The following is a 26,261-nucleotide window of genomic DNA, read 5'->3' on the forward strand; positions in this document are numbered from 1 at the left end:
ACCCAAAACATAATGAATCTAAGACTAACAAATCCAATCCCAAAATGACCACATTGTCAGATTCCTAGTTACACAAGATAACCCTCGTGATAGCAATCACAAAGCAGGACATAGAGAAGAAAAATAGAGTGACGAAGTCCCTAGCAGACCACTTCCTCACCACTTTGGTTTCAACTCTCATACTCTTGGCCCTTCTAAGCGCATCAACCTCCTTCAACAAATCAAACTCCAAACCCTTCTTCTTCAGCTCCTCAATGCACTTACCCAACAGCTTTCGATCCTCTTTCTCTCTCTCCAGCAGCTTCTCTAAGTGACCCTCCATGTCAGTCTTGTACCTTATGGCCCAAGTGATGCCCAAAGAGAAGAAGAGAGAGCATAGCGATGGGATCCACGACCTCCGGCAAGCAAGCGCATGTGGGTCCCTCGACGAGGCGTTGAAGAGGAGGATGAGAGCTGTGGAGTGGAAGAGGAAGAAGAAGATGAAGAGCATTGTGATCTCTTTGCGGACTGAGTCTATTTGGTTCTCTTTGAAGGAGACCCGGTTGAGGATTAGCTCTTCTTCCTTGAGCCATTGCTTGAGAAGAAGCCTGTGGCTTGGTGTCTCTGCGATTTGGTGAAGTGGGTGTGAGGGCTTTGGCTCCATGATTGCTTGGTTTGTGCTCTGGTCGGCCATGGATTTGTAGGGAGAGAGTGAAAGAGATACAGTGACCGAGAGTCGGGGATGAGAGGTTATTGAAACGGTCGAGAGGCTTTGAAGTCTTTATAACGGTCGAATTTGGAAAATTTTGAAAACTGTATTTCCGAAAGTACCCCTAGCGTATGCAGGTATTCACGAGATCGCGGGCTTTTGTAACGGCTAGGAGTCTTCTGATAATCAGATTCATGGCGTGTGAAATTCCACATTTGTCCCGTGGAGTTGCACGCTCCAACGGTCGTTATGAATTTTTAAGTGCCGTAATGCTCTTTGTATACCAATTTCTTTTTTCTGAAGGAATCTTTTTAATTTGATATGATTAAAACATTTTTTTTTCACAAAAATGACATAATTTATCAACATAAAACTACTACTCAAACAATCATATTATTATCTAATTTCAACTTTAATAAAATAAATGTGTTATTCATCGTACTGTACGAATTAAACGTTCTATTATTGAAATTTATAAATCGGAGTTACTCATATAAGGTTTAAACAATTGATATTGGAAATTTGGCTTAGAGAATATAATAATTTATTGGCCATGATTGTTTTATCAAATTCCATACTTGACAATTGACATGAAGATGACAGCCATCCATTTATGTTGATCTTCAAAACCAACGGTCATGATCATCTCATCAAGTTCGATTTCGAAAATTATTGTAGTAAGAACCATTTGAATCATAATATGCCGCAGTCTCTTGAAACTGCAAATAAACCAAATTCCCGCCCTTTTGCTCACTAGCCAAAGCTGCTAATTCATGAAATTTTTTTCTTCTTTGTGAGACTAAATTGACATAAATTGAAACCAAGAGAAGTAGACTAAGAATAAATATGACTCTGGATGCATTGAAGAAAATGCTATATGCAGCCAAAGATAAATAATACATGACCCTTTTGCAGAGAGAGAGAGAGAGAGAGAGAGAGAGAGTGGATGCACTTGGGGTTAAGCTAGGTTCATATAGTGGGATATACTCACATATATATATATATATATATATATATAATGCTACTCCAAATGTTGGCAGGCAACAAAAATGTGAGGTTGGTTTGTGACTCTGACCAGGACGGCATTGCTGTTAGAGAGTGATTTACGGTCACACAATTGATTGGTCACCAGGCAGTTGGTGCCAACCATTTGCAACTAAGTTGCATGATCTGTGCTGATTTCTATCTTCACTAATGCAATGCCATGCATTTTCAAGAAAACGCATTAAAACTCACTGGTCACCTCTTTGGACCTTGACATTTGAAAACCAGTCTTTCATGCTGCTATTGTTTACCCCTGAATGGTTTTGTATTGTTTAAGATTAGGATTAGTTACATGATGTTAATAAAAGTCAAGCAAACACCTTTCCTGAATGACACTTAAGTACACCAAATATCCAACCCCAATTACACATGTAACAAAGAGTAGATTAGTCTAAATTAGCTTAACAAAAAGAAAATGCCATGTGCATGAGTTCTTCCCCAAAATTATTTTCTTATTATACTATATATAGAAGTGTAGGATTTTACACTGTTTGTACTTCATTCTAATTTTCCTATGATCAAATTACAACCTGCACAATATACACAGCTAAGCATCTTTTCCTCATATTTTTGTTATCCATTATCACCTCTTTTTAATACATCAAGGAAAAGCTTGGTAAACAACTTTTCTCTATCAACTCCTCTCTATTGCCTCTGAGTTTATTTACTCCATGCTATAGTTACACGTGATAAAGCATTCCCACTTCAATCAGTGAGGTATGCGGAATTCCAAGTACAATTGCTGGACGCCTGCAATTCCGTCTCAAAAAACCATACACAATGTCAATTGCAAACTTCTTCACAAAGGATGATACCTCACTTGCCACAACATAAGTATTGCCCATCATGTAGGCCACACCAGCTTCCCGTGCCTCCATGAGTTCGTTCACCTCCTGACAAGATCCCAAATTCTTTCTCCGCTGCTCAGCAATGCCTCCACTAATCTCGTTTGTCCTCTGATCTGCAATGGCACCACTAACCTCATTTCCCGCTGCGACAGACATAAAGTTCGGTGACTGCCCTCTAACTGCCATGTCTTCGATATTGCTCTCCTGTTTCAAGAACTCTGCCACTTTTGCAATCAGCTGGGTTTCAAAGTCGTAGCAATCTCTCACGTCCTTGTATCCATACCTGACCATAATAACATGTAAGAAATACAAGAATCATTCCTGATTGAGAATATTTAGAATTCAGAATTAAGTTTCATGCAAAATCTACAAGTTCAGCTTCATACCAGAGAAACTTTATAGAAAAGTACCTTACAATACACCGGAAAATAAGCACATCTGGTGGGCCAATCCTGTTAACAACAAAACGCTCACCAACTGGAACTCTTGGAACCATCAAAGACTTAAGGGTCACAAAGATGAGAGTATGATGAAATGCAGGGAAGTTTGTGACAAAATGTGCAAACATAGGGGGGAGACCGAAGGCAACATTAGAGTAAACCAGGCAGATTCCAGGGACTCTTGCAATACCTAGGCTTGGCCCAAAGCTTAGAATCCTATCCATGGATACCTTGTTCTCCAGCTCATATGCTTCTTTCTTTACAGTCCCATAATTCCAGATAGACATCAGAGACACGATTACTAGAGCGAATAGAAGGGGGAGCCAGCCTCCTTTATGTACTTTGGCAAGACAGGCAGAAATATAGAATAGTTCAAGAGATCCAAAGATTGCAACAAACAAGAATGCCGCAAAAACATTTTGCTTCCAAACCATGCTAATAATCAAAAACATCAAGCAGGTTGTGATGAACATCACTATCACTGCAGCAAGCCCTGTAAATGCAACATGGTGAAAAATGCTTATTTTGAAACACACAAGTGCAGAGAGAGAGAGAGGGAGGGAGGGAGGGAGGGAGGGAGGGAGAGAGAGAGAGAGAGAGAGAGAGAGAGAGAGCACAAACCATAAGCATTTCCTATCATATGCGTGTCTCTAAAACCAATAACAACAGCAAGACACAACACCATCAACGTCCAATTCACCTCAGGTATGTATATCTGCCCATGTATCTGATTTGACGTATGTTTTATCTTCACACGTGGGAAGCACCTCAGTGCCCTGCACTGACTGACTATTGAGAAGGTAGCTGAGATAATTGCTTGACTTCCCACCACAGAAGCAAGAGTGGCAATAATAAATACCGGCCAAAATACAAACTCTGAATGGCAGTGAAAAGTTAAAAAGAAAAAGATCAGATGAAGTCCAAAACTAGTACAGGCATGCACACAGACTGGGGCTTCTAAAGATTCAGAAACTACACCAAAGGTTGCATTGGAGGTAAGAAAGATGCCTTTCTTGTACATTTCTTTTAAGAGAAAAATACAGTTTACATGTAGCATATCAAAGCTAATAATATCTTGAACATTAAAAATAATGACCCTATACTATAAAAACTGTTATACTGAAGAATACTTCTGTGCTTTGAAGTGGAAGTGCAAGCAAAACTTCCCTAAATCATTCCTTTTGGGGATCAGAATTTAGTTCCTTAAAAGAAGAATCACTTTACACTAAAGTAATTAGCTGATGTACCATTAGATTTATATTATTCAAACTTTACCAGGGATGGCCATGTAAAAGCTGCTATGAAGATCCATTTTGTGCTTGGAGAGGTAAGCAGCTTCTCCCATGTATGCCAGGACTAAGCAAGGATAAACAAACCCTGTAAACGCAATCTGCAAGACAGAAGAACTAGTCAACATAAATAAATAACATGAGAAACCTGAAAAAGTAGCTATATTTTAGGCAACATGTGGTACTATTAGAAACAAGCATGGATAAAGTGTGTTTCTTCTTAATTATAAAATAAAGAAAATTATGATGCAAGAGAAAATTATCTAACAACCAAAAATCCTTTAAGAACAACTATTAACTAGTTTTATGCTTCAGAGAGTCAAATTAAAGGGTGAAGATAAGGTACCCTGATAGACAGTTTGGAAAAATGCCCAAGATCGGCAAACATTGCTTCTGTACCTGCCATAACCAAATACTGTTATAGACTTGGCAAAATTTAAGGTTTTCCATGCTAATGCAGACAATACTGGAACTTTTTCCTACAACCAACCTGCGAGACAAAGAACAATGCCTCCAAGGGAACTCCACCCAGCTCTTCCAGTTCTTTTAAAGAAGTTATAAATATAGTATGGCGACAGAGCACGTATAACACGAGGGTTCCAATGAATTATATTGTAAATGCCTACCCCACTGATGCATAGCAACCATGCTATCATGATTGGAGCAAAAAGAAACCCAACTCTATGTGTCCCATAATGCTGAAGAGCAAAAAGCCCAACCAAGATGACGCAAGTTATGAGCACAGTATAATCTGCCATGCATGAACGTAGAATACAATCAGAAAAGGTAGTTCATAAAATTGAATATATTGCATGATATCAGACAACAAATAATTCTGCACTATATTCCTTCTCTTCGCAACTCCATGTATTGTCAATGCTAAAATCTTTACACAAAATTTCAAATATTCATTTTAACTCCCTGGACCCTTGTAGTCACAACACAAAATATAAATATGTTTTTGTGATTGACTTACTCTCATGTAACTCTGGAAATTTGATTTTAATTCCATAAACTGCAGAAAGCACTGCCAGCATATATAACAAAAACTCATTAGGTCAACATCCATGACTGCAGAAAGGAACCACGAATACACTCCCAAGTTCAATTGAAGAAAGGGTCAATTGGAAAGGCCAGATCGATTATTTTAGAAATCATACCAGACATTGATGGAGTGAGGATACCATCACCGATTACCATGCCAGTCCCAAGAAAAACTACAAGCAGCAATACTATTCGAGAACTCTTATGCTTCTCAAAGAATGTTTTTATGAGTAAGCTCATTCTTGTATCCTTGGTAGATATTTCCGAACTGTAACAAGATATGCGCTCATGTGCAGGATGGACTGTGTTCAAAAGGCCCATCCTTGAGTGTCGGCATAGCGATGAATACAAAGCAAACGTTCCACCTGTAAAATTAAAGGTCAGTCTCTAATTTCAAGCAACGATCAAACAATATATATTCTGAAATACTGATATACTATAAGATAATTCAGGTTACTGTAAGCACCTTCACCATTGTCATCTGCTCCTAACACAAATATAATGTACTTGCAAAGAGGGATAAGAGTCAAAGTCCAGAAGACCATAGAAAGTACCCCAAGAATCTCATGATCCTCCTCATAAAGTTGCAAATCACCTGTGAATGTACTTTTGTAGACATATATGGGGGATATGCTAAGATCCCCATAAACAATACCAAGACTCTGATAAGAAAGGCATAGGGTGGTCTTGTACAAATTCTGCTGATAAAATAAGAAAGACAGGTGTTATTATGTTTACAAATTAAAGCAAATGTGAACGAGTACAGAACCAAAGAAAAAAAAAAAAACGCAGAACATAATTAAGAAAAAAGTGCTCAATGTTATGAGCTAACCGAGTACAGAACCATGATTAAACTCATTAGGGCTAGGTACAATTTTAGATGTAAAAATCAAACCCCACCCATTTTGGACACTAAATTCTCCTCACGTCCTCTTTCTTCAATTCAACCAAAGAAAGTATGATGCTCATATAGAAGGATCACTTAGAATTGAAGTAGTAAACTAACATTGGTAGATTGAATTCATGAATTTAAGGATGAAAGCACCTAAAAGTTCTGGTTTATGCATGACCAATGGTACAGAAATACGAATCCACGAAGAAAATTATCATAAAATAACTTAAATCAAAATAAAATATAAAACTTTAAGAAGAATACATATAGTCCTCGACCAAAATTATATACAAAGTGAATCCCGAATAAATGGGATGCCATGCACAAACACAAATAAGAAATACGAAGTCAGAATCTTCTAACAAGAATACAAAAATGAAGGGATATATTCAGTCTCATTTATAATACCAAGACCAAAAACTACTAATAAAATAAAAAAGAGATTCCATTTCTCATAGGCCATATCAATTTTAAGTTATAATGTATCAAACTGAACAAAATGAAAATGCATCTGTTGTTTGGTTGCCAAGAAAATTCCAGAAGAAAACACATAGATAAAGATAAAAGTACATTTGAAATCCAAACCAACAAAACCCAGTTTCCAGTAACAGAAATGGTACCATAGAACTCAAAAGTCGACTCCTTCCTTTTCTCATTGACTTACTTTCCCAGGAGACAAACAAGTACGGAAAGAAAGCAAAAGAATCAAACATAGGAACATAATGTAACAGAGCAATTAATACACTCACCTGGCGTAAACCCGAAAGAGAAACGGATTCTGGGTCCATTTGGCTTGCCAATCGGACCCCAATGCTCTAAATTGATGTTAAGTCCAACACATTCTTTTTTTTGATTCAGGGGGAGGGGGGAAATAGTCTTGTGTACACGAAAACTATGTACTACTGAAGTGGGTTTTCTAAATGGTGAAAAATGAGAGCACCCAAAAAGGAAAATAGTGAAGGAAACAAAAGACTTGAAGATTTGCACTTGTGTTTCAACTGAAATTTGCTTAAATGAATCCACTGATGGCAGAAATACAGGGAGAGAAAGAGAGAGAGGGAGGGAGGGAGCGGAAGGCGGTTATAGACTTGGAGCAAAGGCTACGTACCCAAGATACAACGTGTCAAAGTGGGACTAAGAAAAGTCGCTCTAAAGGCGGCCAATGTCTCTCTATGTTTTGCCAAGTAGAAATGTGGTCAAATTTTTAATATTAAAAAAAAAAAAAATACTCTTGTCGTTAAAGTGATTAACTTGCTTCCACAACTTAAGAGATAATTAATTATTAATCAAGGATGAAATTCCTAAAAGTGGGGAAGAAAACCAACAAATAATTGATCAACAATAAACCTTGTGTCATGTACCAATTTGTCTGTGTGCCAAGATTTCAATAGTTCGGCTTTTGAACCTAAAATACTGTTGTACAGCATTGCTAGATATCTCAATCACAATCATAAACAATTAAGATTTGTCCACCATGCAGGCATTGTATGGCATGCCGACGCATATATTAAATCTAGATAAGTTCATCTTTGTCATCATAGGGTGTAAGTTCTTCATCTTTAAATTTGTCTGCTACAGTAAATTTCCACAGTGTGGAAACATATGCCACGTGTATGGAATTGTTGACGGTTTGAAATTGTAAACTAATTACGAGTCCACATCTAACTGAAAACATCAAAATTGGGAGCGTGCTTTGGGACTAGGCCGAGTATGACATCCCTGCTTAGGATATGGAATCCTGGGAAACGGCAATCATATCTCTGCATAGAAATAATGGGATTCTCAAACCAAACAAAACAGCCTCCACTAGATTTTTACACTGCAAACAAAACAAACAGCAGAAATCAAAAACAAATTTCTCCAAATCCCATGAAAATATTATTCTTGTAAAAGATGGAAGGAATAAGTGTGTCATTACCTTATTTGTCTTTTCTTGCTTTCAATCACATACTTATTCCATCTATGTTGTGTATTAGAAATTAATTTTTGGTTTCTGTGATTCATTTTCACTTACAAGAAATTCTGCAGCATAGCATGTGGGCATATAAGAAAGTCCATCCTGAATTTTGCTCAAACAATGTAATGCATGGACTAACACATAATCTTAAGCAAACAATTGGGGACCAAAGTTTGTGTGGTTCCTTTTTGTTAAAACAATGGAAAATTCAGACTCTGTCAAGTTCTTGGCCAACAAAATTGATTAATAATTAGTCTTCTTCAAGGGTCAGCTAGAAAGCAACAATATCCTAAGTAAAACCAGACCATTTATGCACAAAAATAAGCTTTGGATATTATATGTGACTGTATGTCAATCTGTCATGTGGTTTGCATGGGCTTGAAAGTGGAAGTTTTCACTCAAAAGTCAAATCCTGATGCCATTAGCATCCAAATTGCATTAACTAGTTTGAGTTAACTACACGTTTACATATCTACTGGTCCAATCTTTGGCCACATTTGGCTGCCAACCGATAGCAATAGGCCTTAGGGGATTGATTCTACCATATGGGTTAAAATATCAGAACTCACGGGTCCACTTTAAGCACCCCATTGGGTGTTCAAAGGAGACCAAAACTTTATAGAATATATAAGATGAGATAATAATACTGTGGTGTCACCATTTTACATGACCCTTTTAAGTCAGTGTTTGATTTTGGTGTGGTTGGCATTTTGTGTAATCTTTGAAAATTAAACGGTTGTTGTGGACCTCATACTGCTTATATTGACTTATTTATTAAAGATTCATATGGACAAACAACAATTAATTGGGCATACATACCTTGATTTTATGGAAGAAATGTGAACTCACATGGGTTCATGAGTCAAATGACATGATGCAGCATTCACTAAATGAAGTTGTTTTGATTTTTACATGCATCTTTCACACGTACGGTCTCAATAAGTTTGCCTACTTCGAAGAAATGGTAGCAGTAGCACAGAATTCACACAATCAAGTGGGAAAACCAAAATAAATCCTACTTTTGCATATGTACGGCAGATTTTCTGATTGACAGATAAAAGTTTTGGGGTTTATTTTTTTGGGATTTTGCAGATTTCAATTCTACTAGCTTTCTGGTAACTTTTGCCTAGCATGTTGCCCTGTACAGGGTAAAGTTTAAACATTTTGCCAAACCTGACATAACTGGATTTGAATTTGGCAATTCAAGTGTACCAAAAGTCTATCTGTATCAGACAATGAAGAAATAATATGGGTTTTGGTCAGACTCCTCCTCCCGGTCTATCTTCTGGTTTGTATTGCAAACCCTGCTTTTTTTTCTGGTTCCTTTTTGTTGTGAAGTTAATCTAATGTAATGAAAAGTAGAGATTTGAGTCATGTTCTTCTAACCATGAGTGCTTTTTGTTTATGAATCAAAAAGTCTAATAGGGAAGGGTGTGATCCAGCAGCGTAACAAGGCAGTTGATGGGCTTGCTAACATGAGTTTGGGCCTGTCTTTAGGCTATCACAATTCACAAGTATCAACATAAAAAATATAAGTAAAATACTACCACAACGAGAAAGATTGTGGTGATTCTGTTTCTGAGGAAAGGTCCAAAGTCTGTATAGAAGCCCATAACAAACTGTCATTCCCACAAAGGAGAAAATAAAGCTTTTTATAGAGTAATCCAGCAATCAAGCCTATCTTATTTCTTCACTCATCTTACACCAATTATAAGATTCAAATCTACAATTATTGATGAGTAAAACAAACTGCAAATTATTTTACATTGATTAGAGTCCTTCAATTATTCTACATGCAGCCTCAGAGAGTTCTTCATATATCCTCATTTCATAAGCTATGCTGCTTGGAAATCGCCCTTTGTAAGTCTGTTTAATCTTGACATAACAATAGAGGTCATAGTTGAGCGCTAGAGTGACAAGCTGTTCAGCATCATTGTACTTACCATTCTTCAACTTGAGGGTTGCTGAAGATAACTTTTTTGCTGCAGTGGAATACCCTTTGCTACATGCTTTGAAAATTTCCATTTCATTCTGATCTTTGATTCGAGGAACAAAGTCTGACATGTTGGTTGCCAAAGTCTTGGCATGGTTGCTTAGACAATCTATGATTATAGATGCAATCCCAACTTTGTCAGTCTTCTCAGCACGGGGATCAGATTTAAGGCACTCGATGCAGGATGTTGGTACCTCAGCATTGTGACATTCTATTTGGATTAGTTTCTCATCTGCAATAACAAGATTATGCAGTTGGAAGAATGAAGATATAGCAAGAAGAAGAAGAAAAGGAGCAACTCTAACAATTGTTAGTGAAGCCATTCTCTAATTTTGCTTTCCTAATTGCTTTAGCAATATGACAGTATAAATAGCATGAAGTTTGTGACTCATGACATTTAAACGCTGAGTTATATGTCACATTGTTTGTCTTATTAAGGTTGTTTCACATGAAAATTAATTCTTAATAAGACCACTTTTTTGGACATATATGCTTTCCAGGGTAGCATTTACACACACGTTTACTCATTTTCTATACATGGAAAGAAAATTAAAGTGCCATTAAGTAAACTTTTGACTACAATAAATGTTGAAGGCAGTTTCTATTTCCTTCTTAAAATTAAATTTCTCAAAGATACTAGATGAGTGATATGTATTCTGATATGTACTTTGGTGATCGAGATGCTGAGTCCGCAGATAATCTAATACAAGCTAGATCTTAAATATTGATTTTCTTGTTTGATTTAATGGTATACTTATTTATTGTTTTAAATAATATTTATGGGCTAATTGTATTACAGTAAGCGTTCAAAACTAAGAAATAAATGTTCTAAAGTTCAGTTTTGCTTTACTCGTCAATGATAAAGAAAAGTGAAAGACTCAAATAATTTGGAGTTAAACTCATCAATAACATAGATTTGAAGCTTAGTTGGTGTTAGATGGTAAAGAAATAGCATAGCCTTGATTGCTGAATTATTCTAGTTAAAGCTTCATGTTTTAAATTGAATATTTCTAATTTCATTTTTTCTTTTACCAACTTCTAATCAAGTTGTGACTTACCAGCTAGGTTCGGTCAATAGTTAAAGGAATGAGCTAGACTAGCCAGTGGCCAGTGGCCACTACATAGAAATTGATATATATTTTTTTTATTTGGCAGATCCAACTCATAATAGACAATTCCACTACCCTTCTAACTGGAATAAAAAATTGATTGATCAAAAAAGAAAATATTAGCAAAGCTTTCAATTTAAAGCATGTGGTACAGAACAACTTTGAGGCTCTTTAAAAAATAAGCAAATAGGCTAGAACTTTTACGTTGGGGTTGGTGTAGACCGATTGTATAGTGTTTCGCTAAGAAACTAAGCCAAAGGAGCTATTTCATAAAATTTCCCAAAAAACATCAATTCGAAATATCATTCAACACAAAGCTACAACATCAAAATTGAAAATCCTTCAAGTTTCAACATTCACATATTAATCCAATAACCAAACCATGAACATTAAAACTAGAATCCAACAAAGTAATCAAAACCAACAAAGACGAAGAAAAAGAAGATCATATGGTATATACCTTAAGAAGCTTTCTTAACTTTTTTGTTTACAAACTCAGAAGCAAAAGAAACTCCGGTTTTTCGGCAACAGCTTTCTCGGACGCTCTTTCTGCAAGTTAACAAGGACACCACCATCATCATCATCATCATCATCATCAACATCAGCAATTCTCCGAACACAATCCTTCGATTTACGAAACACCGATTTCACGAGCGCTTCGTCCTCCTCTTCCTGCTTCCTCTTCTTCTCTTTAGCTTCTGCATCTCTGCGTTTCCAATCACCCAACATTGCATCTGCACTCACTTATTGATCCACAAAGCCCTCATGCAAAGCAGCAATCGCATCCATCTCTTGTTTCGAATCCAAACTCCTATCCTCCCAAACCTTCATCGGATCCCCGAATTACTCAGCCTCCCTCTTCCTTTTCCTCCTCTCTGCTCCTCCATCCTCATCGCGCCAGGGCGCGAATCTCCGGGTCGCGCCGGACTCGAGGACGTAGTCCGAGTTTCGCGGGTCGGTTTTGAAGGTGATTTCGGCGGCGCAGTTGAAGCATTGAAGTAGAATCGAATAATTCGGAGACTCAAATAGGTCTCGCCGACGACTTGTTCTTCGCGAGAATTGATCTTCGTTCCCATTGACATGAAAGTGCCGCATGTTTTGCAGCGGATGGTCATCGCCTCATCGGAAGCATATTCTGCACCAGCTTTTGGGCCCTGGCTTTTCTTCTTCCGGGCAGCTTGGACGGGAAGTCCGGTGGATAATACTTGCTCTCAACCTTTCGCTCTCCCATTTTTCGTTTGCTTCTTGATCCTAACGGTTGAGACTTGAGAGGAAGAGTTGTCCTTTTTATAAGGGACTAGTACGTCCTGTTGGGATTTAGGATATGTAATACGGCGCCGTTTGGGAAACGAAATATGGTGGCGTTAAAAAACCACCGAATCTCGGAGGTGTCAAAACCGGGTGTAAACAAAAATAAAATGAAAATTCTCATTTAAAAAACGCGGGCGTTTTGGACCTTTGGTTGAGTGAAGACTCTGACTCTGTGAGAGTGGGGGACAATAACTGATATTTTCTTCTCTATTTTCCTGCGTTTTCCTCACTTTCTCGGCCGCCAAACAGCCTCCACGTCCACCTCCCAAATCTCCTTATTCTCCAAACGAATCACCTAACTAGAATGACTTCCCTTCACGTCTCACCCAACACCACCTTCATTTCTCAACCGCTCAACCTGCGCCGTCGATTCAGCTCGAACCTAAACCGAAGCATTCGGCAGATCAACGGCCGGAGACCCTTAACCGCTTGCCTCAGCGTGGACGTGGAAGCAGCACCAGACAATGCGTCGAAGTTAGGGTTTGCCAAGAGCAAGGAGGTTATAGAGGCGGAGGCGAAGGTTCTGGTGCGGACCTACGCGAGAGCTCCGGTGGTGTTGGCCAGTGGCAAAGGTTGTAAATTGTACGATACCGAGGGGCGAGAGTATCTGGATTTGAGCTCGGGGATTGCGGTGAATGCGCTCGGCCATGGCGATGAGGATTGGTTGAAGGCTGTGGTTGATCAGGCCAGTACCCTTACTCACGTCAGCAATCTCTACTACTCCATCCCTCAGGTTCGAAGCCTTTATCTTGATTTTGGAATTATGCTCTGTTTGGTTGCCGAGAAAGTGTAGGAAAAATAAATAAAAGATTGCCCTTTAGTAGAAAGATGATTCTTCATCATCATTATCATAGTGGTGAAGGTGATGGTCAGGAGTTGAGGGAGTGATTGGAGAGGGAGGAAACGATGTCGTTTCTCTGTAACCCTTTGCTTCTAAAGATGAGTTCTTTATGTTATCTTCATCTTCATCATCATATCAGTGGTGAAGGTAATGGTAGAATTTGAGGTAGTGATTGGAGAGGGAGGAAACGATGTCGTTTCTCTTTTTGGGGTCTCTGATTCTTAGGCCTTAGCATTGGCTTGGACTTATGGCAGTCATTGCTTGCTCTGCAGGTGGAGCTAGCAGCGCATCTGGTGGGCTCTAGTTTTGCAGACCGTGTGTTCTTCACAAATTCCGGGACTGAAGCCAACGAAGCAGCCATTAAATTTGCAAGGAAATTTCAGAGACACACTCATCCTGATGTGAAAGAGCCTGCCACAAACTTCATCTCTTTCACCAACAGCTTCCATGGGAGGACCATGGGTGCTCTAGCCTTGACTAGCAAAGAGCATTACAGGTCTCCTTTTGAGCCTGTCATGCCTGGAGTCACATTTGTAGAGTATGGAAACATACAAGCTACCAAAGAATTGATTCAGCCTGGGAAAACTGCGGCTGTGTTTGTCGAACCTATCCAGGGTGAAGGGGGCATATACAGTGCTTCAAAGGAGTTTCTGCAATTTCTGCGTACTGCTTGTGATGATGCTGGCGCTCTTCTGGTGTTCGACGAGGTAATCAGCTATTTTTTATCTTTAGCTATTGTCTAAATTTAAGTGACTAGATGTTGTATTTTCTGGCCAGTATGTTTACATTGGTCTTATACCTTCATGTTTGCTCCAAAATGGTTTTGGTTTAGTTTGGTTTAGGGTGGTAATTGCATTGGATTGGTTCCATTTCATTGATCCCTTGGATAATAGAGATTATGACCTCAAGCATCGGTCCGTGTTTTAACTTTGATATGCCTTTTGTCTATTTCTTCACAAGTAACTATGGTATATATCCAATGGCCAAAAAAAAAACTAAGGTATATATCCCCCCTTCCAACAGGACACAATTTTTTATGCATCTGGTTATCTCATATTAGCTTCTTCCTCCATTCTCATTGCCCCTTTAAGTTCTGCTTTCACAAATTTGGGACTGTGAATGCTAAATGAGTCATAATTTGGAATTGTCTATTTCCAAATTTCATTATGGTAAGTCCTTGATACATAGCCAGAGACTCAGAGTGCAACATAATGATTCCACTTCTTTGCAGTTTTTGGATGCTATATTATATTGATTAGTACTCACATAGTTCTGGTTTTACTCTCACTCTGTAGGTTCAATGTGGTTTAGGCCGAACTGGGTATCTTTGGGCGCATGAGGCATATGGTGTATTCCCAGATATAATGACACTTGCTAAGCCACTTGCTGGAGGCCTACCCATTGGAGCTGTATTGGTGACTGAAAGAGTTGCTTCTGCCATTGCTTTCGGTGACCATGGAAGTACTTTTGCCGGTGCACCTCTCATCTGTAGTGCGGCCCTAGCTGTTCTCAACAAAATATCAAATCCCGAATTTCTGAACAGTGTCTCTAAGAAAGGTCGCTACTTAAAACACATCTTAAAGGAGAAGCTGGGAGGGAACCCACATGTGAAAGAAGTTCGTGGTCTTGGGCTTATTGTTGGAGTTGAATTGGATGTCTCTGCCTCACCCCTTGTGGATGCATGTAGAAATTCTGGCCTTCTGATATTAACTGCTGGAAAAGGCAATGTTGTTAGGCTTGTGCCTCCATTGATCATAACAGAGCAGGAGCTTGATCGTGCAGCCGAGATTTTGTACCAAGCTTTGCCAGTACTTGATGAAAATAATTCGAATTAGGAGGATGAAAATTGCATCATTTTGTTGTAGATGTTGCTTCTTAAGTTAAGCTTGTATTGGTGTCAATGTTAAATGTTGTTGTAGCACTCGGCTTGGTTTGTTATTAGTATCTAGATTCTAGAACCTTTGCTAGGTTTCAAAATATGGAGAAATGGTATCTATTATAGTACTTTTGGTTTGATTTTGCTTGTTATTTGGGTGGACACATTGGTGGCTCAAAAAATTATTTTTTAATTCAGAGCAACTTGCTACCACAAACAGAAATCAAGCCTTTCCAGAATACTCAAATACTAATTTACAAGAAAGTAAATAAACTCCACACTCACTTACACAACAGAAAACGCAATAAAAAAATAAATTAAATGTTGAAAGCTTACATCATCTGTCTGGTCGCCAAGTTGCTTAATGACAGTAGCAATCTTGGAAACATTCCAATTTTCATAATTTTCATACGAGTTTACAGTAACAATTTACAAAAGTAACAAAACCATGTAATTACATCACAGAGACAACAATTACCTGACCCTGTAAGAACCAATAAACCGGGACAAGTTTGATTTCAGTTGTTTGCAGACCGAGTCCTCCACTTATTTTTGTGCCACAGCATGAATTATTTGAAAACGGCAGCATAATATAAACTGCACAGAGTCAATAAATCCAACTCAAGCCAGAGAGCTAAAATGCAAAATCCTGTTTTCCAAAGGTGATACACTTGCCAAGCTCACTTACATGTCAAAGCTGGATTCTTGTAGCTTTCAAAGCATATTTAACCAACAGAAATTTTTCATCCTGAATTCACTATGATTTTGACTTTGTGGATGGTTTCAGCTGTAATGGCTTTGTGGCTGTGTATATTTGCTCCCCTTCACTTCACCGGTCGGACACCAACAGTTCTTACACGGAATCGATATTGAGGTTGAGACTCGTCGTCATCGTCGTCGTCATCATCTTCACTAGAGTCATCTTCCACACTGTCCCACCGTGCATAGTCCAGAGAAGAGTGCCCCTTTGGTTTCGGGATTGCTTGCCATCCTTTTTCTTTTTCAGATGATACTTTGATGTGCTCTGCACGAGGGGCAACAACTTCAGCTAGGGAAGTAGTCTTTATGAAGTTGCCTTTTGGATCCCTTCCTTGTTCAGAAAATTCCTTGTTTATGGGTGTCTTAAGGGGAATAACATCAGCAACAGTGGTAGTCCTATTAACCTCAGCAAACTGATCCCTTCCTGCATCTGAAAATACATCCTCTTTTCCTTCGTATTGCTCCTCTTCCTCCCCATATCTATTTGGCTCTGCTTCATCCTCGTCTTCTTCCTCTTCTTCTAGCTCTGCTTCGGATTCAGGTATTGGAGCAAGTGACTTTCCTCAAGCAGAAAAAATAACTTCTTACTCACAGCCAGGAAATTGACAATTGCAAATTTATGATTTCAACACCTGCTGCACTGCTGCTGCTGATGATGATGTTCATAATTGTAAATTTATTATGATGATGATGATTTTCATAATTGTACATTTATCATGATGATGATGATGTTCATAATTGTAAATTTATTATGATGATGGAAAATAATTGAACAAAATGTGTCAAATAACAATGAACAAAAACGTAGAGGTTGTTGGAAAGAGAGGAACAAAGGAGCTCTTTCCGATTTTAGATTTTAAATGCAAACCATTGCATAGTAAAATAGTTGGCCACTAAACTTATGTATCAATCTTAAACAACCCCTAATCTTAAACCCTATGTGGAATAATCTTAAACCCTATGTGGAATAATTTTAAAAAAATTTGGTAGAAAGAACAAGGGAATTATACCACTTGTGTCCTCAAACGGGCTTGAAGGTTTTGGTACACTTCCGATGACGGATTCATCTCTATTAGCCTACTAACATCAAAGAGTGCCGAGTGGTATTCCTTGAGGGTCACCAGGGTCTGCGCCCGCAACATCAACGCTCCAGTGTGTTTGTGATCAAGCTCAAGCACTGAGGTACATTCTTCTGCTGCCTAAGATGGTCATAATGAAGTCAATTAAGAAATCAATTGTCAGAAAAGAACAAACACCAGAACAAACTGAATTCAATTATTATTGTGATAGCCAAAATAAATTCCAAATTACATAGAAAACAAAATTAGTTAAAGGGTTTGATCAAGAAAGCTATAAACAACTAAATGCCAGATATAAAAGCCATATCAAACTAAACTATGAATATTGTCACTCACCAATCAAATAATCCAACTTAGCATAAATTCCAAAGCAATAATCAATCAAATTTCTTTAAAAAAAAAAAAAAAAAAAGGGTTCCTCGATATTTTGTTATTATAGGAAGAAAATGATAGAGAAAAGCATGAACCTTTTTGAAATCGTGAAGCTTCAAGAAGCAAGCAGCTCTGTTGCTGTGCAGAGCGATCTTCTGGGGATTGGTCTTGGCCATGGATAGGGCTTCCGTGTAAAACCCTAGCGCCTCCTCGTACCTCCCTTCCCGGTACATCTGGTGGGCCCGCTCGATCTTGTTCGACGGCGCCGATGCCATCCTGTCCTCCTCCACCCACCAATCTCAGCCGTCCAAAATTCACTAAATTATTCAGTGTTCGCTGATTGGTACACCAACAGATGAATCAGACAGAGTGAGAGAGATAGAGAAAGAGAGAGAGTTCGGGGTTTTCAAACTTTGAGGCTTCGAATGATTATGGTGTTGAGTGAATTGTGATTTACAAAGCTGGAGACTTGTAGGAGAGTCTGAGTGAGAGCGATTTTTATTTTCTTTTATTTGAATTTAAAAATTTATTGTTTTTTTTTTTTTTTTTTACTGGAAAGCCACACGTGACTGCCGACATGTAAGTCAACCCCCGCCAACGAACATGAAGCCGTGAAGGGATCCAGGTCAGGTTGTATGACTGTATGAGCTGAGCTCAGGAGTCAACTCGTCAATGATTTGACCAAAAAAAACTCGTCAATGACCAACTAAAATAAATCACTCTATAAAAGGTTTTTTTGTTTCTTACTTGTACAAAGTAAAAACGTCTAAAGAGTAAAGATACGAATATAATGCAATAAATGTACTGCTGTTTTAAATTATTCTCTTTTTTTTTTTTTTTTTTTTTCAGAAGAGTTTTAACTATAAAATTTGTACGTATTACAACAATTTTACAATTTGTTGGCAGTTCACGTTTTTCAGCTCCCTAAGTTTGCATTGATATTATCACAATTTAATCACCAAAATCTAACATGAGTGAGGAATAATTCAATAGATACATCTAAATATGTGGTTTTATCTTAAAGCTTTCAGTGTAACTTATCTTATTATTGTGAAACAGTTGTATTTGATTCAACTCATAAGTCATAACACAATAATTGGTATAATAAAATATAATCCTAATGCATCAAAGTACAAAATGAAGAAGTTACAATTGTAACTTTGGGCATTTCACTTTGTATACTCTAGTGATCAATATCATTTATTTTTCCTTATATTTAAGATTTATAATTTAAATATTTAAAATATTTGTTGTAAAAAAAACATTTAATACTATAATGAAGAGTTAATTATTAAAATATTTTGTTGGTTATATCAGAGGGAATCGAACCTTAATGTAGAGTTGGACTAATCTCAATAACATTATAATAAAATACGCGCGACACGGAACCCACCGAGCGTTCGACACTGTTCATCGAGTGTTCAACAATTGTTATTGTGTAACAGTAGTTATTTGAACTGCATACAAATAATATTTATAGATATATCTTATGTATTTTCTTATATAAACATGTCAAAAACTAATGAAACCAACATAAAACACACAATTCAAACTTATGAAAGTCACATCCACCTGTATTATAACGTAAAAATGACTATTGCTAATTGTTATTGTCAAACATTGACAATAATAGTCAATGTCCGACAGTGGTACTTTGCCCAATTTTTTTTTTTTTTTAAACACGTCAAGTGCTCAGCACTCAAAACATAAAAAAAGTTATAACGTGAGATTATTTGTCAAAAAGTAGGTCTATATTTATCATTATAATTTTTTAAGTGAGTTTATTTAACATAAAAATGGCTGTAAAATAGACTTTAAAATATTTTACTAAAAAAAAAATCAAGTATTCAGTTAGTAAATTAAAAATTCTGACCCAAAAAATAAAAGTAAATTAAAAATCCATCTCAGATCTCACACATCCGTACGTGCATACGTGGCAACTACAAAAAAACAATTACAAAAATGCACAAAAGAAAAAGAAAAAGAAAAAGAAAAAGAAAATGGAAAAGCTCTCTAAAGTCTAAAGCCGAGGCAGCGATTCTTCTCTCTCGCTCTCTCTCGCTCTCCAACAGCATAAACCCTAAAATCCAAATTGGGAAGAGCGGGTGGTATTGTGCCCCAGTGCTGTCGCCTTCCTCAATTAAAGGTAACAAAAACTTCTCTTTAACTTTGGTTTCGGGCTATTAGTTTCTCCATTCAATTCTATCAGACTCATCGAATTTTTCGAATCCTTTTAAGCTCATTTTACTAAATTTAGCTCTTCTGATATCGCACATACACAAACAAAGAAATGGGTTTTTTCCGGTTTGGATGGAAGAATCTTTTGCTATTATTTTTAATTTTTGCCTGGGATTATTGGGGTTTTAGGATAATGCTATAGTTATCTTGATTGAATTTCCTACAAATGGCTTTTTTAGAAAATGGTAAGGATTAAATGTTGAAGAATATAGTTTTATATATGTATATATGGTGAGAGAGATAGGGTAATATCCATGTTTTGTTCAATATACTCTTTATCAAAACTTATAATTTTTTTTCTTCAAGTTCTTAACTTTCGTAGTAGCCAAAGAAGTAACAAGAAGACCACTTACGTCACTTGCATATTGATGAACTTTGGGAATGATTGAGGTAGCTATGAGAGGTGGTTAATGAAGTCTTTTAGATCTTGAAGATGAAAGAAGCATGAATTTGGTACTATATTTCAAGATGAAAATGGAAGCAAAAAGTTAAAAAGTGGGAAAAAGAAACAGGAAAGCTTGATTTAGTGGAAGATGAGGTGAAAAAATAGTAAAATATGTGAAAAAAGGCATTTTGTTTGGTTTATTCGTTGTCTACTTGTAAGGTCTTCTTGTTAGTAATTGAATCACTAAGTGGGTGCTGAAGTTTACAGTTCCGTAAACTATAATGTTTCATGATTACATGATATATTTTTGTTTTTTGTTTTTTTAGCTTTATGCTTACATCTCGTATTTTATTTTATTTTATTTTTATTTCATAATACATTTTGGACAACTGTTTCTGACCCATCTTGGTATTCCATGAACAGGAAGCTACTGGACTTTGGTCATTTAGTCTTTACAGTTTTCAACAACATACATTATCTATATTGGATATATTTTATATTGGTGGGGTGATATACATATGGCTGGTTTTTTGCCTGCTGAGTCCTCTCATCATAGTGGAGTGAATGATTGTGGTTCCTATAAAGATGCTCAGGACAGGCTAGAAGAAGGAGCATTTTGGTACTTTTACAGAAAGGAAATCGAAGAAAATTCTCCATCTAGGCGAGATGGAATTGACTTGAAGAAAGAGACATATCTACGCAAGTCATACTGTACTTTTCTACAAGATTTGGGTATGAGACTTAAAGTGTGAGTTTTTGAGCCCTATCTCTAAACTGCTTTCCGTTTTAACCTTATCTTCTCCCAAGCAGTATTTCTGTTAGTAAGTTGACATAACCTTTTTCTTCTCCCAAGCAGTATATCTGTTAGTAAGTTGACATTTCATCTTATAGTATGTCATTTATCTTAACTTTTGTGCCTCCCCCTTTTTAATAAATTGTTATTTCACTTGTATCATAGCATGCTGCTAAATTCTTAAACCACAACCTGTACATGCCTTATTGCTTATAGCACTTTACCAGAAGTATTGTTACATTGTGTTCTGCTGGATGCTCTGAAGATTGTTGTTAGAAAGATATATGATGTTTTGAAGATTGATGCAAGTGTATCAAACTATAACAATATCCCCATGAAAGTCATACACTTGGGGGATATTTCCATAAGAAACCATACACTTTTTACCTTGACCACTCTCTCAGCTGACTTGTTGCTTGCTTGATGCCCTCCATTTAGAAACAAATTGTCCCCTCATATGATTTTGTTGCACAGGACCAAACAGTGTTAGATGTTACACTATCAAGTCATATATGCATTTGATTTTTCTTTTCTTTTTTTCTAAATAGGTATTAAAATCCTCAATTTGAAATGTTGAAGGATTTTGGAATCCACATTTTATTTTGGGCCGTTTTGCTATCGGAGAATTGGACATTGTAGGCTCAAAATCACAAACCTACCCCTTTCTGATATTTCAAAGCCCAACCTTTGTTTAAACCCTAATAATTAAACGTTTTCTCATCAATATATTATTGAACTGAGAATACTTGGGATGTATGAATTTTACTAAATATCATTATCTTAGCCATGAAGATTTGTCCAAGACCAATGTTGCTGACTAGGACTATATCTATTTCATTGGATGATTCCCAATTAATTCATGCCAAGGTGACCATTAAGTGTAACAATGTAAATATATAGACTATAGGGACCTAGGTTGCATTTGTGCACTGCAGATGATGTTTGGAAGAATCAGAAATTCCTTTCGAGAAAGGATTCTTTTATCAACCTTAACAGCTTAATATATAAAAAAGTGATTGATCAAGTGTTTGCTAATGTAGATAAGTGAAAGGACTGGTAGAGTGTTGGGTAAATGTTATTCTAGAAGTGATATTGAAGTAAAAGAGCCAAAATTGATATCATAATAATGCATGGATGAGTTTGCTTTTCGTATATATTTTGAAATATTATAAAAAAGATGATGGAGATGTCTAATAAAAATTCAAAGAAGTAGTACCTTTGATAAGCATCACCTTAAATGCGTTTTAAAGCACCTAAAACATTGAAAGTAAAAGCACAAGAGAACTTACTAAATGCACAATTGGGTACTTTTCAAATGCAAAAGCAGGAGAGCCCTGTTGAAACACCATCCAAAACAGGGCTTAACTCTTGTATGTTGTGAGGACATGACTACCTCACTTAAATATTTTCAAAACACCATTTTAACCCTGATTTGAGCATGAATTGAATTAAGATTACTTAACTCTTCTGAGGGTAAAAGTGTGATTGGATGTACATCTATTTCATAAAGACAGTTAACCTGACAAAGATGATAGATATTTTCTGAAATGTCAGGAGAGGTCATTATATATATATAATTTTAAACATAAACGCAATATTCATATGAGTTTTAAAAAGACTAGTCAATTAGTCATTAGCACTGAAGATATCTAACGTGCTCTTGGTTTCATTCTAACGGTGCTTATTTCTGAAAAGAGAAATAGTATTGAGTAGAATCTTACTCAATAACCTTGTAGGTTTGAAAGGCTTATGTTAACCACTGGAATTAAAATTGTAAATCTCCTACTGCATAGTAGATTTTTTACCTTGTTTTGACTCATTGATTCAGCATGATGATGATTCTGTACATTTTGTTATGCAGACCCCAGGTAACAATTGCAACAGCCATAATTTTCTGTCATCGATTCTTTCTTCGTCAATCACATGCAAAGAATGATAGAAGGGTGAGCATTGAAAACTTGAATGCCCCCTTCCCGTATTGTTGGCTTTGTTTTTTTGATCTAGCATGTTATGTTGTGAGATTGTCAATTTGGATCATTGTCAATATAACATGCCATATATCTGACAAGAAAACATAATTCTAAATATATATCATGCATAAATAGACGCTATTGATTGAATATAAACTTATGAAAAGAGAGCACAAGAAGGAATCAAGGTGAGGTTTACATTGAATAAATCAAACCTTATTGACTAAACTCAATAAAACTATTCTGCAGACCATTGCGACAGTGTGTATGTTTCTTGCTGGGAAGGTTGAAGAAACTCCACGGCCACTGAAAGATGTTATCCTTGTTTCATATGAAATTATACATAAGAAGGATCCTGCAGCAGTTCAGAGAATTAAGCAAAAGGTAGTTTTCACTACAGTGCTTTTATACAAGACATTCCTCTACTTCATATATCAAGATATTTCTTATTGATGTTACTTATCTCATGTGAACTCATTTAGTTCTTCCTAATATTATTTAAAGTACTCATGATTTGTGTACCATTAATTTTTCTTCTCTGTTTTACTTCAAGTTCTCAAATGCAATTACGTTCCCTCTGGTTATAGAATTTGGACATGTCAACTTCCCCCCCTGCAGGTGGAGCACAATGACTTGTCCACACTCATGTTGCAATACTACAGATCAAGTGGTCTATCCAGCTGCTTCTCTTTTATTTTTAATACTTCTTTTATCAAACAACAATACTATATCATTGTCCTAGAATATGTCTTCTCTATCCGTTTCTGTTTTTTTATTTTATTATTCGTGTAATAATACAAGTTGAAATCCTGCAGGAGGTATATGAACAGCAGAAGGAATTGATTTTAGTCGGAGAGAGGGTTGTTCTTGCGACTCTTGGTTTTGATCTTAATGTTCTCCATCCATATAAACCCCTTGTTGAGGCAATAAAGAAATTCAAAGTAGCTCAAAATGCCCTTGCTCAAGTTGCATGGAATTTTGTCAATGATGGGTATGTTTATCAAAAATAATATGTGCTGCTCATTCTTGGCCTTTCTTCATTTCCATCTTGAACTTGAAATGTGGCATGCAGACTTCGGACATCTCTTTGTTTGCAATTTAAACCCCACCACATTGCTGCTGGTGCCATTTTTCTTGCTGCCAAGTTCCTCAAAGTAAAGCTCCCATCAGATGGCGAGAAGGTCTGGTGGCAAGAGTTTGATGTCACCCCACGCCAATTGGAGGGTGGGTGTCCTCGTTTTAATTCAGTAGGTGATGCTACAGAGCAATCAACAGTGTGTCAGTGTCCTTAACCCCACCCTTTATTCTTCATCACTCCAGATTCTTCTTTTACTTTTATTCCTCTAATTCTTTATTTACTCGGTGTAGATAGTAAGATTTTTTTACTATTCTATTTAGTTTGAGAAATACTAAAAAGTTTCTCAAAAAAATTAAGAATAAAAAGAAAATGTTTTGGACAACTATTTTTTTTTTGCTGGGCAAAATTTGCACTATTTGACCGTGTCTAATTTTTTGTTGTTAAATATTTAAGTAATTACAGTTGGTGTCAGCTTTAATTGTTCACAATTATTTTTTGCAGAAGTTAGCAATCAAATGTTAGAATTATATGAGCAAAACCGAGTTCCACCTTCCAATGAAGTCGAAGGAAGTGCAGCGAGTGGTGCTACTCATCGAGCTCCCGCAAAACCTACAGCTAGCAATGAAGAACATGCTTCAAGCAACAGTCATTTACAGGCTGGAGGTACAAAACCTGGAACCTTGAAGCCTGCATCATCTAGGCCAGCATCTGAGCAGTCAGATGTTGACAATGATGATGGACCTACTAGGACTACCCAAAGTCGAAATATTGATCACAGAAGTACAGAAATGATAAATGCTTTGGACCAGAATGTTGATGTTGAATTCAAAGATAATCAACAGCCTGGACCAGTGTCATCTCCTCAGGAGATGGTAGGAGAAGCTCATAACATATCAAAATTTGGGTTGGAGGGACGTGGTGAAGAAGGTCAAGAAAGTAATGGGAATTGTGAAACGAGAGAAGCAGCAGGGGAATCCAAGGGAAAACAATTCAGTCGAAGTTTGGAAAATAGACAAGGTGCACTTGGCCAGTCACCTCAGGATGTTATCAAAAAGATTGACAAAAACAAGGTGAAGGCAGCACTGGAGAAACGAAGGAAGTCCCAGGGTGATATGACTCGAAGAAAAGATTTGATGGATGAGGATGATCTAATTGAGAGGGAACTGGAAGATGGTATTGAACTGGCTGCTGGGAGTGAGAAAATCAAGCGAGACAGGAATCAAAGCTGGTCTAAGCCCTCAAATAGACCAGAACATGAGGACCCGCATCAGGGAAAACATCAGGAGGAGGTTTTTGGTGATGTTGGAGCTGATTTAAATAATGTGGAAGAAGGTGAGCTATCTGCACTTGATGATGGTGGCCACGGATACCAGTTGCCCATATCAAGTGACCGCAAGAGAAGGGCAGGAAGCTCTCCACTCAATGCTGTAGAGAAGAAGCAGCGACATGATTATGAGCCTGGAACCCCTCACCATAATCGGTTTGATTATACAGAAGATCACAGCAGGGTGGACCGGGTTGGACACACAGAAAGGGATCTCAAAAGGCAAGTACAGGAAAACCATGTCTGAGATAGCGTCTACTTCTTGCCAAAGATGTCTTGATTTAATCACTTGCAAGCCCAGTGGCCAAGACATGGTTGGGGCAATATGGTCGATGGACATTTTTTTTTTTTTTTTTTGAGAATGAAGTTGATGAATATAGTACAAATTTGCCTAAATTTGTTATAATCCTGGATTGATAATTTTGAGTTCTCATCTCTTCTACCTATTTATGAAAAAAAAAAAAAAAAAACTCATTTACCCATTTTTCTTGCTATGATCTCTTTATGAAAGTGACCTATATTTCATATAGGCTTGAAACACTCAATGTTGAAATTTATAATTACAATTGGGTTCATATGAGTTAGGTCAAAGGGGATCAATTGATTATGGTATTTTTTTCTTCACAACATTGGAGAGGCAAGTTTGAATGCCCCTCATCAAATAAAAAAAAAAAGAAGTGTTTTCCAGTATAATAAGAATGTAGTTGACATTTTATATATCAAGATTCAGATAGTTTTTGAGTCTAACCATAAAACAAAGATGTTTACTCTAAAGTAATCAATTTATGTCAAGAATAATTCCGGCTGAAATTTAATTTCGAGTTATGCTCCACAAATAACTAAATAAGTCATTATATGATTATAATTTTTCTTTTCACCGGAAATAGTGATGATTTTCTTATCTTTTGTTTCTTATTTGTTTTTTTTTTTT

The 26,261-nt window shown here is 36.9% G+C and overlaps 6 protein-coding genes and 1 pseudogene across 13 annotated transcripts; 2 read left to right on the forward strand and 5 right to left on the reverse strand.

Moving 5' to 3' along the window:
* Positions 1–46: 46 nt before the first annotated feature.
* On the reverse strand, positions 47–693 carry LOC147297691 (uncharacterized). Its single transcript, XM_086229856.1, has one exon. The coding sequence runs from the start codon at positions 671–673 to the stop codon at positions 65–67; it is 609 nt and encodes a 202-aa protein (XP_086085982.1). The 5' UTR covers positions 674–693; the 3' UTR covers positions 47–64.
* Positions 694–2,174: 1,481 nt separating this feature from the next.
* LOC147297692 (putative potassium transporter 13) lies at positions 2,175–7,338 on the reverse strand. Of its 5 annotated transcripts, none has more exons than XM_086238541.1 (10): positions 6,995–7,338; positions 5,949–6,051; positions 5,470–5,718; positions 5,286–5,336; positions 4,800–5,060; positions 4,656–4,708; positions 4,296–4,410; positions 3,642–3,896; positions 2,991–3,513; positions 2,175–2,863 (listed from the first exon to the last, which is right to left on the reverse strand). In XM_086238541.1, exons 1-10 carry the CDS (start codon positions 7,031–7,033, stop codon positions 2,413–2,415), a joined length of 2,100 nt encoding a protein of 699 aa, XP_086094667.1. In that variant the 5' UTR covers positions 7,034–7,338; the 3' UTR covers positions 2,175–2,412. The 5 variants fall into 5 exon arrangements, with proteins under 5 accessions (XP_086094667.1, XP_086094655.1, XP_086094664.1 ...); XM_086238529.1 differs by having other exon boundaries at positions 5,820–6,051; XM_086238538.1 differs by having other exon boundaries at positions 5,949–6,054.
* A 2,581-nt stretch (positions 7,339–9,919) lies between these two features.
* On the reverse strand, positions 9,920–10,836 carry LOC147297693 (cell wall / vacuolar inhibitor of fructosidase 2-like). The gene has a single exon (XM_086240645.1). It carries the CDS (start codon positions 10,516–10,518, stop codon positions 9,973–9,975), a length of 546 nt encoding a protein of 181 aa, XP_086096771.1. The 5' UTR covers positions 10,519–10,836; the 3' UTR covers positions 9,920–9,972.
* LOC147297694 (uncharacterized) lies at positions 10,290–12,535 on the reverse strand (annotated as a pseudogene). Its single transcript, XR_015121779.1, has 2 exons — positions 11,765–12,535; positions 10,290–10,427 (listed from the first exon to the last, which is right to left on the reverse strand). The product of XR_015121779.1 is annotated as an uncharacterized LOC147297694 (transcript).
* Positions 12,536–12,746: 211 nt separating this feature from the next.
* On the forward strand, positions 12,747–15,470 carry LOC147297695 (acetylornithine aminotransferase, mitochondrial-like). The gene is made up of 3 exons (XM_086240613.1): positions 12,747–13,348; positions 13,729–14,163; positions 14,752–15,470. Exons 1-3 carry the CDS (start codon positions 12,920–12,922, stop codon positions 15,289–15,291), a joined length of 1,404 nt encoding a protein of 467 aa, XP_086096739.1. The 5' UTR covers positions 12,747–12,919; the 3' UTR covers positions 15,292–15,470.
* Positions 15,471–15,617: 147 nt separating this feature from the next.
* Positions 15,618–17,988, reverse strand: LOC147297696 (Tetratricopeptide repeat (TPR)-like superfamily protein). Its single transcript, XM_086240622.1, has 3 exons — positions 17,638–17,988; positions 17,102–17,290; positions 15,618–16,648 (listed from the first exon to the last, which is right to left on the reverse strand). The coding sequence occupies exons 1-3, from the start codon at positions 17,815–17,817 to the stop codon at positions 16,157–16,159; spliced, it is 861 nt and encodes a 286-aa protein (XP_086096748.1). The 5' UTR covers positions 17,818–17,988; the 3' UTR covers positions 15,618–16,156.
* A 1,555-nt stretch (positions 17,989–19,543) lies between these two features.
* On the forward strand, positions 19,544–25,812 carry LOC147297697 (cyclin-T1-3-like). 3 transcript variants are annotated; one of them, XM_086255807.1, is made up of 7 exons: positions 19,544–19,688; positions 20,589–20,913; positions 22,820–22,901; positions 23,178–23,312; positions 23,744–23,919; positions 24,001–24,179; positions 24,508–25,812. In XM_086255807.1, exons 2-7 carry the CDS (start codon positions 20,684–20,686, stop codon positions 25,575–25,577), a joined length of 1,872 nt encoding a protein of 623 aa, XP_086111933.1. In that variant the 5' UTR covers positions 19,544–19,688; positions 20,589–20,683; the 3' UTR covers positions 25,578–25,812. The 3 variants fall into 3 exon arrangements, with proteins under 3 accessions (XP_086111933.1, XP_086111934.1, XP_086111935.1); XM_086255808.1 differs by having other exon boundaries at positions 24,001–24,152; XM_086255809.1 differs by lacking the exons at positions 19,544–19,688; positions 22,820–22,901 and having other exon boundaries at positions 20,789–20,913.
* The last annotated feature ends 449 nt before the right edge of the window (positions 25,813–26,261 follow it).

Source organism: Dryas octopetala, chromosome 1 (assembly GCF_963921425.1).
Source record: "Dryas octopetala chromosome 1, drDryOcto1.1, whole genome shotgun sequence".
Classification (NCBI taxonomy): Eukaryota; Viridiplantae; Streptophyta; class Magnoliopsida; order Rosales; family Rosaceae; genus Dryas; species Dryas octopetala.

Bases quoted from the DNA above. Each gene is read 5' to 3' on its own strand.
- LOC147297691 (XM_086229856.1), bottom strand. From the start codon at position 673: ATGGCCGACCAGAGCACAAACCAAGCAATCATGGAGCCAAAGCCCTCA.
- LOC147297692 (XM_086238524.1), bottom strand. From the start codon at position 7,033: ATGGACCCAGAATCCGTTTCTCTTTCGGGTTTACGCCAG. The intron at 4,411-4,655 runs GTACCTTATCTT...TCTGTCTTGCAG, and splicing joins TTTCCAAACTGTCTATCAGG to ATTGCGTTTACAGGGTTTGT. The intron at 3,514-3,641 runs GTTTGTGCTCTC...TTGCATTTACAG, and splicing joins TATGATAGGAAATGCTTATG to GGCTTGCTGCAGTGATAGTG.
- LOC147297693 (XM_086240645.1), bottom strand. From the start codon at position 10,518: ATGGCTTCACTAACAATTGTTAGAGTTGCTCCTTTTCTTCTTCTTCTT.
- LOC147297695 (XM_086240613.1), top strand. From the start codon at position 12,920: ATGACTTCCCTTCACGTCTCACCCAACACCACCTTCATTTCTCAACCG. The intron at 13,349-13,728 runs GTTCGAAGCCTT...CTTGCTCTGCAG, and splicing joins TCTACTACTCCATCCCTCAG to GTGGAGCTAGCAGCGCATCT. The intron at 14,164-14,751 runs GTAATCAGCTAT...CTCACTCTGTAG, and splicing joins CTCTTCTGGTGTTCGACGAG to GTTCAATGTGGTTTAGGCCG.
- LOC147297696 (XM_086240622.1), bottom strand. From the start codon at position 17,817: ATGGCATCGGCGCCGTCGAACAAGATCGAGCGGGCCCACCAGATGTAC. The intron at 17,291-17,637 runs GTTCATGCTTTT...TGACCATCTTAG, and splicing joins AGCTTCACGATTTCAAAAAG to GCAGCAGAAGAATGTACCTC. The intron at 16,649-17,101 runs GTATAATTCCCT...GCTTGAGGAAAG, and splicing joins CCCGTTTGAGGACACAAGTG to TCACTTGCTCCAATACCTGA.
- LOC147297697 (XM_086255807.1), top strand. From the start codon at position 20,684: ATGGCTGGTTTTTTGCCTGCTGAGTCCTCTCATCATAGTGGAGTGAAT. The intron at 20,914-22,819 runs GTGAGTTTTTGA...TTTGTTATGCAG, and splicing joins TTGGGTATGAGACTTAAAGT to ACCCCAGGTAACAATTGCAA. The intron at 24,180-24,507 runs GTGATGCTACAG...TATTTTTTGCAG, and splicing joins TCCTCGTTTTAATTCAGTAG to AAGTTAGCAATCAAATGTTA.